Raw genomic sequence first — 16,447 nt, 5'->3', positions numbered from 1 at the left:
TCGATTTTCTGATATTTAGAAGAATATCAGTAACCAGATATTACTGATATGTTATATCTGGTATGTATATACTGATATTATTCTAAATAAAATAAAATCGGCTTAATGCATTTGAAAATGGTAAAATCCAGCTGTTTAACTTTGGGGGAGTTGTAAAATGAGCCTATTTCCAAAAAAAAAAAGTGGAGAATCCCTTTAAAGTCGGCGTGAAACGGAAGTTGAGATTGTATTTTTTTTCATTGTCGTGACGTATTTCCGAGTGAAACGGCTTCTGAAATTAGAAAAAAAAAAGTAGGGCAGGGCTGGACTTCGTCCTTCAGGAATTGATTGGATCGTTGGAGGTTGGACGTTGCAAACAAAATTGTGCACAGATAAATCATTTATAATAAACACTACAATATTACATATAAAAAGAAGATTTGTCAAATTTGATTTCATGCCGACTTTAACCAAAATTCCATAAAAAAGCAACCATTGACTTCAGCACAATAGAAGCCTAAAATGCTAATTCGTTTACAGGTTTTGGCCTATAAAAAGCCGTCGTCCCTGACTCCCTGTAGCAACTCTACTCCTAATAAACTCTAGCAAATGCGCTGAACCCCACGTTCAGAACGAAAAAGCTGCTGTGATTATTTTAGAAATCTTATCATAAAAGGGCTCTGGTAACTCTCTTGTAAAAGCATCGCTTTTACTTTTATCATGGATAGATGCACTTTTGGGCTTCAAAATCTATTCCTCTATTCACTGCCATTAGCTTAGAAGAGCCAGAATTTTGTTTTTAAATAACTCCGATTGTATTCGTCTTAAAAAGAAAGTCACACACCTAGGTGAGAAAATTCATTTTTGGGTGAACTGTCCCTTTAAAAAGATCGTACTGAAGTATTTACATGCTCATTTTTTTCTTATTTGGATTATTTCAGGTCTACACTACCCCTTTTAATTCAAATTAAGCTCATTTTGATCGAGTATAAGTGTTTACATGAAGACTTTTCAGTCAGATTGAGGCTTCAATCTGATTACTATATGTATGTTTAGCCTGCGTGAACTGTTCTGGCTCCTCTTTTGTCCCGTGGCGTCAAGCTCTATGATAACTGTGTGTGGATGATGCAATATGCAGTGTGTGAAACCTCCAAATGGAGCTGATAGTTGTGAAGGTCAGAAGGTATTTCCATTCCCAAAACTCAAAGTTGTTACTGTCTGGAATAAGTGAAACATAACGCGAAATGATGCACAAAGCAACTGGTGTTCAGCGGTTTTATTGCATCATTTCATAACAGGGCACGTGGTAGGCCTAACACGCTGCGTGAGTTTATTATTTATTTTTAGTAGAATGATGTTCACAGCAGTCAGCTAATTTCAGTGCTGTACATGCCATATGATGCAAGGTAAAAATAAGCAAGGGAAACGCACTGAGGGTGTTCCCTTGGCAAACCAAACGAGCATGCTCAGTGATTTATATTTGAATTTGGAAGGTAAGCAAGCTAGACGTAACTTGATGATGATCACACATGCTATTGGTGCTTGTAACTGTAGAACTGTGTTACTGAAGAGCAGAATATGAATATGATTCTCTGGTAGCTGTTTCTGTGCTGCATGCAACTGTCAAAAGCACTAGTGCAACTGTTGATTCACTGAACACTTAAAGCAAACACCAAATCATCTAGTAAGAAACATTTTAAAACTGCAAAATAAAAAAATCAAGCTTTTAAATGTTGTTTATAGGCCTGTGGTGTTTTTAAGTCGACAGCATTGCTGAGTATTTTCTCCTTAAAACTGTAGTGAACCAAAGACAGCTAGTAGACTAGACAGATTTCAGAAAAATGGCCTTATATAAGTGAGGAGAATTTATGGGTAACGTTACAAGTTGGGAACCGACCTACCTTACATATTTCAAGGGTGCTGAATCCAAAGAAAAATGGTACCCAAGCGAAATTTTGAGTGTTTACCTTCTAATTTGTATATCAAAATGGCCGCCAAATTGCCTATATCTTGCTCAGTCATTGGACCATTTTACCCTAGTTTTTTTGTAAGTAGGCAATCAAGATGAAGAAATTAGGTTTCTAGATCGATAGTCAAAGGTCAGACTCAGACCAAAGATATATTGGAGGCTCACTGCCTTTTTTTAATGTATATTTGCAAAAAATACCAACTTTTAAGGCTAGACACTTGGTGAATAGGGTAAGATTTTTAAATAATAGATATCACCATGAAACTTCCTAAGTTGATTACTTACACAAGTATATTAAAAAATGTATTATAAGTTTTTGAAATTTGTATGTTTAATTATGCAAAATAGGCATTATCTCATTAAATATGCACAATTTTGCATATATTTTCGGTAGATAGATCTGAACATGTGGTAAGCTTGGTGCAAAACTTTTTTTTTTTTTTCATTTTGTTTACAAGGCTTGGCGCTGAATCCTTTGGCAGTTTGTTAAAAAACAGCATCAATGGGTATATATTGTGAGTTTTTTACATGCTACGTGCGGGAAATGGGAACCCAGAATCACAAGCACATCAGTGTTTCTATGACTTATGTACATATCCATACAACCACCAATACTAAATGTGGCAAGAGTGTAGAGTTGCATCTCAAAGTTCTTTATATCTTGAGTCCCATTCTCTTGTTAGCATCCTCTTTTTTCATGACAAGTAAAAAAGAGAAAAAAATCACAATATATAATATATAATAAAATATCCTGTGCTTAAACCACATACCTTAATTCAGATATTTAACCAGAAACCCATTAAAAAAAACATTGACTTTAGGACGATGGAAGCGGAAGTGCTAAAATACAACTCAGTCTGAGTTTGGCCTACAAATGTCTTATCAAACATGAACCATTCGGATAACACAATAAATTAGAGCCCGATCGATAAAGGATTTTGAAGGCCGATACCGATACAAATATTTTTGGGTTTTAAAATCCGATATTCCGATATATCGGCCGATATTTTATTTATTTATTTGAAACTGGACATGATAGTCACAAATTTTGTCATGCTTATTTGAGTTAAGAGAACTGTTGGGGATGTTCTTTTAATTGTTATTCAAGCAATGTATGTATCGTGCCCAACTCAACGAGTGTTGCCAACAGGGAAGGTGTAGAGTGCCCTCTGGTGGACAAACTATACAGACATGGTTCAAGCGTGTTTCGTCCATTTTTATTTTATTTTTGAAATATTAATTTATCGGCCATTATAACTGCCGATACCGATAGTTTGGAAAATGCCTAATATCGGCCGATAATATCGGCCTGCCGATATATCGGTCTGGCTCTACAATAAATCTTCCAGGGTCACCTCGGGTTTCCACGTGCCAGTTTAAATCATGTCAACTCACTGTTTCTTATGCCCATCTTACATTTTTCAATAAAGCACGTACTTTTTTTTAAATCATATATTGTATATACGTATATATATAGATATATTTAAATACAATTCAAATCTAATATTTACATTTCTTATTTTTCCTATTTCTATAAACAGAGAGGAAAAAGACACAATGACATCATAATAGAAAACACTTTATTGTTAAAATAAATTAAAACTGGAGGAAGGTAGAGAAATATATATATACCGTATTTATATATATATATATATATATATATATATTGAGAGAGAGAGAGAGAGAGAGAGAGAGAGAGAGAGAGAGAATATGCATGTAAACATGGCTAGTTTCTCTGTACAACACCAGCCAAAATTGCCATCTCTCTGCTCAAGAAAAGACGAGAGTGTGAAAGAAGAAACACAATTATCATCTTTCAGTGCATTAGAGTATTGGCCAAAAGAAGTGGCTCTGCATACCCAGGCACTGCAGCAAACACTTTCCTCGTGGCTGGTCCCCAAAGTTTTTCTGTAAGACACTTGGGAACCACAGAGCACTAGGGAAGAGACCAAGAACAGCAACATACAGCATCACAGTTGACCTCCAGAGTACAACACGACAGCACTAATAAATAACTAAAAATGGTTGGGAATGCTTATAATACAGTGGTGCATAAAATCAAAAGCCATAGTTAATACTGGCCGACCAGTTTACAATTCTCAAATTTAAAATTGACACATTATTCTGGGTAGTGCACTTCCTTTATCCTAATGCGGATGAACAAGTGCAATACGCCTTATTCACGGCAGCGCCATCTTTGATTTTTAATGAAAATGAAAGCAAGGCTGTGAGGGATAGACTTGCTTCAATGATCTCTTCAATGGGCTGTACTGTTATTTAATGTGTTTTCGGATTGTTCTGCTCATGAAACACTGGAAAAATATCTTTCCAAGAAATGTAAGCTGTGGAAAATTGTAAGTAATCTAGCCGCTTTTTACAGCGGATGCCATTGGAAACACGGTAAGTCTATCCCTCACAGCCTCACTTTCATACCCGTCATGGCGCTGCTCTGAATAAGGTCTATGGTTGATGATGCAATATGATAGGAAAATGAAAGAAAAAGATGGACCAGCAGGACTTGTACCAGAATAAGACTTCTCCCCATAAGCCATGCAGGCTTCTCTGTAGAATACACCAACAGGCCTAGAGAGGAAAAACCTTAACAAAAGGTTTAGTAGTGCAGCTTTTTGGGCACTTCCCAAGGGAAAGAGTCACGGCCAAAGTGGCCGTACGCAGCAGTCTTCTGATATATTGGCTTCTTCAGCTCCAGCTCCCTAAAACACATTGGCCACGGATTATTGACTCATCAAAAGATTAAAAAGATCATCATGTAGCAAATACTTCAAGTGTGCGCTTGTACACCCAGCCAGCCAGAGACGAGACGAAGCGGTCACTTACCGTTACACGCACTAGTCACCCTGAAGAAGGAAAGCGCAGCATGAAATAGAGAGCAAACACTAGCTAACCACTCGGGCCTTTCCGCTTTAGAGTACTCTGTTCCACACCAGAGCTTTACACTGGACGTTTTCTAATCACAAGTGACTGATTTGAAACGCTCTTCATGTGTGTCACACAAGTCGAGATATAAAGTGCATGACTCTAATGCTCACGGTCTCATTCATGAAACATTCGTAAATATACGAGTAAATATGAGGGTGATTTGGGACCTTCCCGAAAACTCTTCTCCTGATTCACAAATACTTCCAAAACGTCAGATGTGATAGTGAAATGTGTGTGTGTGTGTTAAAGGAATAGTTCACTTTGAAATTAATTTACAGAATACAGACAGTCCTACTGTGAGCTCTGAAGTTGGTAATATGCTTTTGATGAAGCAATCTGTTTGAGACCAATTCCTTGCTTTTCATTCTATTATTGACTCTTTAACCCTAAAACCGTATTCTGGACAAATGTGTTATTTTAAAAAAAATTAGGGCTGTGCAAAAATTAATTTAGATTAATCACATCCAAAATAAAAGTCTGTGTTTACATAATATATTTGTGTGTGCTGTATATAATTATATATTACACATGCATGTATGTATTTAAGAAAATGTGTTATTCATATATAAAACATTTATATTTATATAATATAGATTATGTATTTATATATATATATATATATATACAGAATTTAAGCGCAAATAATTCTTAAATATATACATGCATGCATAGGTATTTATATATACAAAATAATACAACACACACAAATATATTATGTAAACACAGTCTTTTATTTTGGATGCGATTAATCGCAATTAATTTTTGCACAGCCCTAAAAAAAATACTTCCCTCAGGGTTTCTGCAGGTATCTTCAAATGAAATTTAATGCCTTTTTAATGCCTTTTTAATGCCATTTAAAAAAAAAAATAATGCCATACACGACCCATGACTAACCACGGATATATATATATATATTAGGGGTGTAACGGTACACAAAAATCTCGGTTCGGTACGTACCTCGGTTGTAAAGTCACGGTTCGGTACATTTTCGATACAGCAAAAAGAAAGAAATGCCAGAGAAATTTCCTATTTGTTTAAAGAAAAAATATTTTTAAATAAGTGTGAGTTTTCCTAGATCTTGAAACTTTCAGGTTTATAAATGGGGGTCATCTTTGAAGGATGAACAAATAATGTTTTGGTCATCACGTTAAAAATAACATTTAAATATATATTTATTTATATAATATTTGAATTTTGAAGTGCTGGAAAAAGATGTGTGAAGTACTTGAAAGCATTTCACCATTCTAGCCAAACTGGTTCCAGTTAGTGTTACTATATTAACTCCATGGTGAATGTTGCTGGTCTGTGGACGTAAAGTACTAGCATTCACGGCACAATGTTTCTCCTGGTTTCCATGACAGCGCTGTTTGATCTAATAGAGATCTACGGTTAATAACGGAGAAATGTGAACGCTTCTCACTAGATCTCGCAGCGATGTTTTATTACCTCAGTGGCGAATTCAAATGTTTTCTTTACCGGATCTCTTAGCGCTGTGAAGTAACAGTGTTGCTTGATCGAGATCGGCTCGCGCTGCATAGATGTTGCTGGTCCGAACTGATAAACGATCCGTGAAGCACATAACGAGTAGCGCAGTTTCGTTCTGCTTTCATTACGCTTGCCATTTGATGTTGCGCAACGTTGTGTTGGCCGCGTCAGCACGAATTTTGCTGGCAGGAAAAATGGTCCAAGCAATCGTTCGGTTTGTATGCGTACCGAACCGGAAGCCTAAAATACAAATTATTAATTATGAAGGCTATATTCAAATAAATTTGTATAAAATTCTCTTCAAAACTATAAAAAAAATTTAATGCCTGTAAGAATCAAATTTAATGCTTTTTAATGCCTTTTAAGGCCTTAATTTTCGCAAAATCCATTTAATGACTTTTAATGCTTTTTAATGCCCCGCGGAAACCCTGTCCCTTGATCTGAGCAGTACAAGACTTGGCTACTTTTCCTAAGTTTGCCTCCTGAACACACACACTATTTTTGGACTCAATTCTACAAAAACTCCTTAATCTTGTATTTGGGTCAAAAATGGGCCCCCATAGAAATGAATGGTAAAAACTGTAATTTCGAGCATTCTAATATAAGCCAAAATAAGACACCAGGTGACAGCAAAGTCACTTCATCTTTAGGTTTTAGCTCTAAGAACTTATTGGAATGATATTTTAATGTAGTTAAAAAATAAAACATAAAGATAAGCATAATTTACGTAGATAAAATATGGTACTTTTTGAAGTAAATAAATTCAAAAATACCCCCAAAATAAATAAAATAAATGTATAGACAAAACTTTATCGAAGATAGTGATATAACATGTATAATAAATAAAAATTAGGATCACACCTGATCCACAATTACAGGATTAAGGGCTATAAAGTGAATACGGTTTGAAGGTTAATGTACTGAATAATTGCATTGAAAATATTTGAACGAGTTTCCTAAGAGTTATTATACTCTGTCTTATGGAATCGACTGGGATGCAAAGACCCCAAAAAGTAAAGCACAGACAGAAGCAAAAGAAAAAGGAGAGATTTACACCCAAACCTGTTAAGCTGAAATGAAATGAATGAAGAAATATAAAAGCGAGTGAGACGAGTTACCTCACAATGACTCCTGGACGAAGATCAAAGTTTTTCTTGACTATTTTCAGCAGCTCCTGCTCACTCTTTTGGGATGTGCCATAGTGGAAGATGGAAATGGAAAGAGGATGAGCCACTCCAATGGCATAAGCAACCTGTATCATAGTGAAGGAAATATCATTGAGGAACTTGATCTTTGATTAAAACTCATTATTTTTCTACTGCTTTTAATGTTCCTTGATGATTATTTTTGTATTTGACTTCTGTTGGATTTTATTTGTCATATTAGTTTTCTACTGCTTTTGCTTGTGTTCACTCTAAAAAAATGCTGGGTTGTTTTAACCCAAATTTGGGTCAAATATGGACAAACCCAAATGTTGGGTTAAAAAATATCATTTAAGCATTTAACCCAATGGCTGAACTTATCCATATTTGACACAAAGATGGGTTAAAACAACGTTTATTTGATCCGATGTTGTTATAAATAAACCTAACTTATGTGTTATACGTGCTCAGCAGAACACAAAATATCTGGTTAACTGACCTGCACAAGAACACGCCTGCACAGTTTGGCCTTCACGAGAGATTTGGCCACCCAGCGGGCAGCGTACGCAGCAGAACGGTCCACTTTAGTGTAATCCTTTCCAGAGAAAGCTCCTCCACCATGGGCTCCCCAGCCTCCATAGGTATCCACAATAATCTTACGACCAGTCAGGCCGGCGTCACCCTACATCAGTGGGATAGCGTTTAAATAAAAAACACCTTGCTACTAATTCATGTACACTCCTGTAACTGGTCACTACCTGAGGGCCTCCAATGACAAAGCGGCCACTGGGCTGCAAGTGGTAGATGGTATCATCATCCAGATAAACGGAGGGGACCACGACCTTGATGACTTTATCTTTGAGCGCATCACGCATCTCATCAAGACAGATGTCTTCATCGTGCTGCACAGAGACTACAATAGTGTGGACCCGCACCGGCAGCATGGCTCCACGCTCCTGTCTGTACTGCACAGTAACCTGTACACAGAGACGAGTCATGTCGCACTGTCAGGACACACACTTCACACAAGTACCTGCAATGCACTTCTAGCTATGTTGTTCGAAAAAAGGAAAAAAAAAACACTTGTTTTGTTCAAAAAACACATTTAGTGTTCTTAAATGCAGTACCTAGTGACCAGGATAAGGTATGTTTTGCATGCTGGGAGCAGAATGGGAAGCATGAGTGTTAGTGAACCAGCTACACCAGCTCAGTTCTGCTTTAGACCAGCTCTAACCATCAGAAACCAGCCTGGACCAACATGGAAATATATATTTATATATTTATTTTTTATCTATAAAGGCGACATCAATAATTTACTTCCAAAACCCGAAACCTTCTGGATTTTCACATTAGATACTATGGCACCAAGGGGATTAAATGAAGAATTTGATATTAGTCCGTTTCTTGGTTTTAATTTTTTTGTGTTTTTTTGGGTCTATGCAGGTATCCCGATATACATTTATATTAATTTTGCTTAATTTGACTTTCACATTAAGTATGTATTATTTTTCGTTTATCTTTGATATTGGTATCATTTGTAAAAAAAAGGCAGGGCAGGGTGTGCTTAACTTTTAACTTTTAATTGTCTGACGAAGAGCCTATGTGCTCGAAATGTAACCACCTGTTTGAGAGTATTAAATCTTTTCACATTTTTGGAGCCAAGGTGTGCCGACTTTTTTAATTGGGAAATTGATTTTTAATGATTATTAATTATAAAACGTTATAATGATTACACATACAGACAGACCTAATGTGTGCTATGAGGTTGTTAACTGATGGTAAATGCTTTAGTTGTCTGTTTGCGATATTTCAAATTAATTTTAAAATAATCATGTTAACATCTGAATTTGTGATGAAACCATGATGCTTTGTACTGTAAAAAATATTTTCAAGATTTGTTATTACAACATATTTTCTTTTGTCAAATCAACTTTATAATAATTTATTTAGTTGAGATAACTTATTATTTTGAGTTTCTGATGGTTAAATTAATCTACTTCATTGTATTAACTCACTTTTTCCAGTTCAATCAACTTAAAATTTTAAGGCAACCCAGGTTACTTACTTTTTTAAGTTAAACCAACAATATTTCTTTACAGTGTAGGTATACTAAATTAGTGCTTTCAAATCGATTACTCGCGATTAATCACATTTAACATAAAAGTGAATGCATATATATGTGTATTTCATTATATATGTGTATATATTAGGGCTGTGCAAAGATTAATTGCGATTAATCGCATCCAAAATAAAAGTTTGTGTTTACATAATATATGTGCGTGTGCTGTGTATAATTATTTTGTATATATAAATACATGCATGCATGTATATATTTAAGAATTATTTGCACGTAAATACTGTATATATATATAAATATATATATATAAATACATATTCTATATTATATATAAATAGAATATTTTATATATGACTAACATATTCTTAAATATATACATGCATGAGTGTATTTATATATGCAAAATAATTATACACAGCACACGCAAAAATATTATGTAAACACAAACTTTTATTTTGGATACGTTTAATCACAATTCACCTTTGGCTAAGCCACGCCCAATCACAGCGCAGCCAAGAACGAGCTCCCACAGAGGTCGGACAATTTTTCACAGCGCTCCATTGACTTTCAACACAGGCGTCTCATATTTTTGGTTTCGGCAGGCTATTACCGTCATAGTTTATCCAAAATATGGTTAAACGTTGTGCCTCGGGGATTTGTAACACAGATACGCGTTTCCCAGAGAGGTTGGAGGGGGGGTGTCCGTTTTTTTCCCTTCCCAAAACCGAAGTAAAATCCTGACAAGTGTCGTCTATGGAAACTGTGTGGACGTCCTCAGTCAGCTAAACCCCGCAAAGATCAACAAGCACATCTTTTTTACTTCTAACCTTACTGTGAGTGTGAAGTTATACTAGTTAGACCGTTTTATAATTTTTTAGGTTATGATTTCGGTTCCCATAACGGTTGTTGATACACTAGCACAGTGTTCCCAGTGTCCCAACCCTGTTCCTGGCGGCACACCAACACTGCGCGTATTCTTTATCTCCCTAATCATACACACCTGATTCAACTCATCAGCGCATTAACCCATCTGATTATGAGCTGATGAGTTGAATACGTTGTGTTTGATAAGGGAGACAAAGAATACGCGCAGCGTTGGTGTGCCGCCAGGAACAGGGTTGGGAAACACGCTGCTAATAAATACAACATTATACTCGTGTAGTCCGTTTGCTTTGTAATAACGATTATAGAAGTGAATAGAGACCTACCCAGCTTTGCATGAACAGTGTTGCTCCCTGATATTGTTAGTCCCAGCCTCCGTCTCCATTGGTAGGATTAGTGCTTTTGCCTCTATTTTGGATGCCTTGTTGTTTCTTGCATTTCACATGTCTTGAATATAGCCTTCGAACGCATATTGCAGCCTACTTCTATCGGACACTTTATTTGCTGCTTTATAAAAGTTTGATAACATTTCAGCAGGAAGAGCTGTTACAGCATTAGCCATGCAGAGCGCAGATGAAGTTTGACGGATGTAGCAACAGTAACTAAGGGGGGTTTGTCTTAGCCAAAGGTGAATTAATCTTTGCACAGCCCTGGTATATACATATATATTATATACACACAAACTTTTATGTTATGAGCGATTCATTGGTTTGACAGCACTAATTTATATGCATATTTTGATATAAACTTAAAACATACGAAGAGTTCAGATGCAAAAGCCTCTAAATGCCATTTGAAATTTTCTTCTTTAATGATGATTTTTATCAAACTTGTATATTTAAGTTCAGTAATTTCACTTAATTGCAATGATAATTGTTATTTAAGTGAAATTACTGAACTTAAATATACAAGTTTGATAAAAATCATCATTAAAGAATAAAATTTCAAATGGCATTTAGAGGCTTTTGCATCTGAACTCTTCATACAGTATTGCTTCTATAGATATATTCAACAACTTTAAAATAATTGTTTTATATTTCTCCAACATTTTTAATTTGATTATGCAGTTCACAAAGCATAAAGGGAATTTAGTTATTTTGTCTTATTTTTAAATTATTTTTTTGCTTCAAATTAGTTTGACTAAAGGCTTATAACGTTAAAAACAAAGACTAAAAAAATCCAGCAGACCTGAGTCTTGGAGTCGGGCCGGAGCCAGGGCAGGGTGCCGTTGCGCCTCAGTTCTGCCAACTTGGCATTAAGTTTGTGTGCGAGCACAATAGTGAGTGGCATACATTCCTCAGTCTCATCAGTGGCATAACCGAACATTAGACCCTGAAAGAATAACAGGAAATATTAATATTGAAATGAATTTAATCAAAAGAGTTGACAGTTTTTGGACTGCACTGAATCACCTGGTCGCCAGCTCCAACGTCCTCTTCGTTGCGGTCTAAGTGCACTCCCTGGGCGATGTCTGGAGACTGCTGCTCCAGGGCCACCAGAACATTACAGGTCTTATAATCAAAGCCTACGGGTTCAGGACAGACAGTATAGATCTGATTCAGTTGCTCTGATTTTAGTTTGTTTGTTATCTTTCAGAAGTACACTATCATTCAAAGGTTTGAGGTCAGTAGGATTATTCGAATACAGTAATTAAACTGAAATGAAAACCATTTTTTTAAAGTTAAACTAAAACCATTCATTCAAGTTAAACGGACACCATTGATTCTAGTTGGTTGTACTTGGTTGGGTCTATTGGGTTTTACTTGTTTCAATCACGTGGAATCCCTGTGATATATAATGTTTTAGGTTATGATTTTGGTTCCCATAACGGTTGTTGATACACTAGCTGATGTTGATACATAAAAATATATATATTTTTAGGAACATATTGTCCATTTGTCCTATATTGTCCAAAAATATATATTTTTAGGAATATATTGTCCATTTGTCCTATATTGTCCAAAAAAATATATTTTTAGAAATATATATTGTCCATTTGTCCTATATTGTCCAAAAAATATATATATTTTTAGGAACATATTGTCCATTTGTCCTATATTGTCCAAAGAAATATATTTTTTAGGAATATATTATCCATTTGTCCAATATTGTCCAAAAATATATATTTTTTAGGAATATATTGTCCATTTGTCCTATATTGTCCAAAAATATATATTTTTTAGGAATATATTGTCCATTTGTCCTATATTGTCCAAAAAATATATATATTTTTAGGAACATATTGTCCATTTGTCCTATATTGTCCAAAGAAATATATTTTTTAGGAATATATTATCCATTTGTCCAATATTGTCCAAAAATATATATTTTTTAGGAATATATTGTCCATTTGTCCTATATTGTCCAAAAATATATATTTTTTAGGAATATATTGTCCATTTGTCCTATATTGTCCAAAAAATATATATTTTAGGAATATATTGTCCATTTGTCCTATATTGTCCAAAAATATATATTTTTTAGGAATATATTGTCCATTTGTCCTATATTGTCCAAAAAATATATATTTTAGGAATATATTGTCCATTTGTCCTATATTGTCCAAAAAATATATTTTTAGGAATATATTGCCCTTGCCCATTTGTCCTATTTTGTCCAAAAATATTTATTTATTTATTTTATTTTTTGAGTGAATGATTTCTGAAGGATCATGTGACAATGAAGACTGGAGTAATATGCTGAAAGTTCAACTTTGATCACAGGAATACATTACATTTTAAAATATACTCACATCGAAAACAGTTGTAAATTCTACTAATATTTCACTTTCACAATATGTATTTTTGATCAATTAAATGCCGCCTACATAACATTTTAACAATCTTACCGACCCCACACTTTTGAATGCTAGTGTGAACGCTGCAGTATCTATAATAAAATATAGTATCATCAAACAAACCCTTGGATGAGTCGTCGTAGCCGATGTGTTTTATGGTGTCACGGACCACCTTTTGATAGTCTACAACAGCACGAGACGTCACCTCTCCCGCCAGCAAAATCATACCAGTCTTGGCTACAGTTTCTAGAAGAAAAACAATGAAAATGGGCCATGAAACTTCATTATTCAGACCTTTAGGAAGACACATGCAAAACTCAAGAAATTCAAGTCAACATACCACAAGCCACTTTTGCATCTGGGTCTTGCTTCAGGTGAGCGTCCAAAACCGCATCACTTATCTGGTCACATATCTTATCTGTACAATGCAATAATAACAATAATTAGTGTTCTCTATATTTGTCGAAATCCACTGCATTTTGCTTGTTTTCAATCAGCGGTGCTTGAGAATCAACTAGCGACAGCGTATCCATTTTCCTATGGACATTATTCTTGTGCACATGCAATTGAAATTGTATTTGTGTCTGTAAAAGCACCTCTGTGTGACACGTATGATAGATGCAGCATGAAGTGTTTTACATTTATTGTAATTATAATTGACTACATGTCCTTACTATAGGGTTAGGAATAGGGTTTGGTTTGGGCTAGTTACATTTAATTATGCATCATTTACTGTTCTTACTAAAGTAATTAAATGTAATTTGTAACAATACTGTAAAATAAACTGTTGCTGAAAAAAAAAATACACCTGCAACTTCTTTCCTGGATAATTAAGATCAGTTTTAGAATTTCATAAAATGCTTATTTTAGTTTTAAATTATACAAAAGTTTGCTGATGTACTGCAGGTGTTTAGGAATGTCGTGATTTCGAGGTATATCTTGTATTTGTGGTTCAATTTGAAGAGCTAGTTGGCTATTTGAAGAATAAATTAGGGAATACAACTTTACAATTTTTATTGATTTATTATTATTTTTGCAAATTTATGAATTACTTTAGAATAGATCCAACAATATTTTACATAATCTAAGATCTTCTGTGTTCAATTGCTTTTTCTACTGAATGTTCAAGTGTCACAACTGAAACAAAATGTGAAATAAAAATGTGTCCATAAAAACAAAATGGTTGCACTTTATTTTACAGTACGTGCATATTAGTGTACTTACCTACGAAGGTAACTACATGGGTTACGTTTAGGTTTAGGCTTAGTAGTTATTACCCAGTTATTCTTATTACTATAATAAGTACATATGGGGAACAGGACTGTAAAAGAAAGTGCAACCAAGAAAAATTGTAACGATCAAAACCATTTCTGAAACCAACTAAACTAAAAATAACCTTCATGGTACATTTTTTGTTATTTTAGAGATACCACAACCAGTTTTCTTTCACTTTCAATGCAGATGATGAAATAACCGTGTTCTTTTCTGCAGATAAAACTATGTGAATAATAATAAGTGGGCGGAGTCTGCACTGAGAAACATGTTTGATCCCACGTGTCGCAAGGCTGTGTCTCAATACAATACATGTACAGCTATCTACATAGAGAATGTGTGTGTGTGTGTGTGTGTGTGTGTGTGTTGATGAGAACATGCTCTCTAGCATGGCAGCACACTAGTTTTTGAGACACAGCCATGGAAACAAAAGTACAATCGCGTTTCCAAGTCTAATTTATTATGAGCATTGATGAATTATATCTAACGTTACATGTTTACAAATACATTTATATGGTTATAAAAATCTAATGAAATAATAAGGAAATTAGAACCGTATGTTATTACAGTGAACCCAAAGTTTAGTTTGCATAGTTTACCTGGATGCCCTTCTCCAACGGACTCCGATGTAAACAAGAAGCAGTCCTCCTCAATAAGAGAGTTATGGAACCCGTTAATTTCTCCGTTGCCGTTCATAGTTTTTAGTGTCTCCTTTGTTGTAGGCTACCTTACTCAACCGTTTGGAAAGCGCAGGAAATCTGTCACCCCTCCGAGAAACGCGGGAGTATTTATGGAACGGCCCGTCTTGCGTCATCAGGGGCCCGGGCTAGCGCGCTCTTTCGTCCTCTCAGGTGACTGGACGAAACCATGTTGCGTGGAGGGGGTGTGGCACAAAAATCTGTGGGGCAGTATGGTTATATGTCAAGAATGATGTAAACTCGCATGGGATTGCACTCGAGTCGCAGCGAAGTCCACAAACACACACTTGCGCAACGTGCTTTCATAACAAACATGTGAAAACATTAAGGTACGTATTTACACGAAATAATACTACACTAAAACATACCGTGATAAAACCACTTGACATGTATAGCCTACCATACATTTAGTACACGAAGACGTACATGAAGTGAGAGATTAGTGTAATCTATGAAGTAAGTAAATATCATATTATGAATATTAAAACGTGCCACTTTAAAAATGCTGGGTTGTTTCAAGCCACGTTTGGGTCAAATATGGACAAAAACTAATGGTTGGGTTTATCTATATTTGATCCAAACATGTGTTGATGCATAAGATTGAACCTGGTAAGAACTCACATTTGCACAACTTTTTATTTTTAGCAATGAAGACTTGAAATATAATTATTAACCATTAGGATACTTATGGTTTTATACATAGGCCTGCTTACTGTAATACAGTGATAGTCTAGTAACAAATTATAGGTTACCATGTTTTGGACACGCACCATGGTAATCTTATTTTTTGAAGGACATTGGAGTATCACGTAGCCTAAACAACATGTACAAACTTACACAACTCTTAGTGATAACAAAGACTTAAAAACCATTACACGCATACTAATAAACTTAAACTACTGCTTTAACAAAATGTGCAAGTTACCATGTTTATGAGATGTACTTTGGGAGTATCAAATAAACGGCATGGTAAATGATTAGGAAATCAATGTTACCTCACGATCTTGTGATGAAAACAAGCATCATTAGGCATATTATAATGGACTAAATTAAATGGCTACTGCAAAAACACAAAAGAACCAAAATGACCATGAAAAATATTCATACAATAATGCATATAGGCCTAATATATCTCATTATCATGTCTTATTTGATGTTTCTTGGGATATCATATCAATGTCATTATGAACTCCATGTGAGCACAGT

General features: G+C 35.0%; 1 protein-coding gene across 1 annotated transcript; it reads right to left on the bottom strand.

The window, feature by feature from the left end:
* Window positions 1-4,337: 4,337 nt before the first annotated feature.
* On the bottom strand, window positions 4,338-15,315 carry mat2ab (methionine adenosyltransferase 2Ab). The gene is made up of 9 exons (XM_039662295.2): window positions 15,143-15,315; window positions 13,612-13,689; window positions 13,395-13,517; window positions 11,887-11,999; window positions 11,663-11,806; window positions 8,274-8,492; window positions 8,015-8,197; window positions 7,492-7,625; window positions 4,338-4,662 (listed from the first exon to the last, which is right to left on the bottom strand). Exons 1-9 carry the CDS (start codon window positions 15,237-15,239, stop codon window positions 4,560-4,562), a joined length of 1,194 nt encoding a protein of 397 aa, XP_039518229.2. The 5' UTR covers window positions 15,240-15,315; the 3' UTR covers window positions 4,338-4,559.
* Window positions 15,316-16,447: the final 1,132 nt, after the last annotated feature.

Source organism: Pimephales promelas, chromosome 4 (assembly GCF_988280905.1).
Source record: "Pimephales promelas chromosome 4, fPimPro1.hap1.1, whole genome shotgun sequence".
Classification (NCBI taxonomy): Eukaryota; Metazoa; Chordata; class Actinopteri; order Cypriniformes; family Leuciscidae; genus Pimephales; species Pimephales promelas.
This window is presented reverse-complemented; position numbering and strand designations above follow the sequence as displayed.

Excerpts from the sequence above, each read along its gene's own strand:
- mat2ab (XM_039662295.2), bottom strand. The coding sequence starts at position 15,239 with ATGAACGGCAACGGAGAAATTAACGGGTTCCATAACTCTCTTATTGAG. Across the intron at positions 13,690-15,142 it reads CGTTGGAGAAGGGCATCCAG|ATAAGATATGTGACCAGATA; the intron begins GTAAACTATGCA and ends TGCATTGTACAG. Across the intron at positions 4,663-7,491 it reads CGTCCAGGAGTCATTGTGAG|GGAGCTGGAGCTGAAGAAGC; the intron begins GTAACTCGTCTC and ends AATGTGTTTTAG.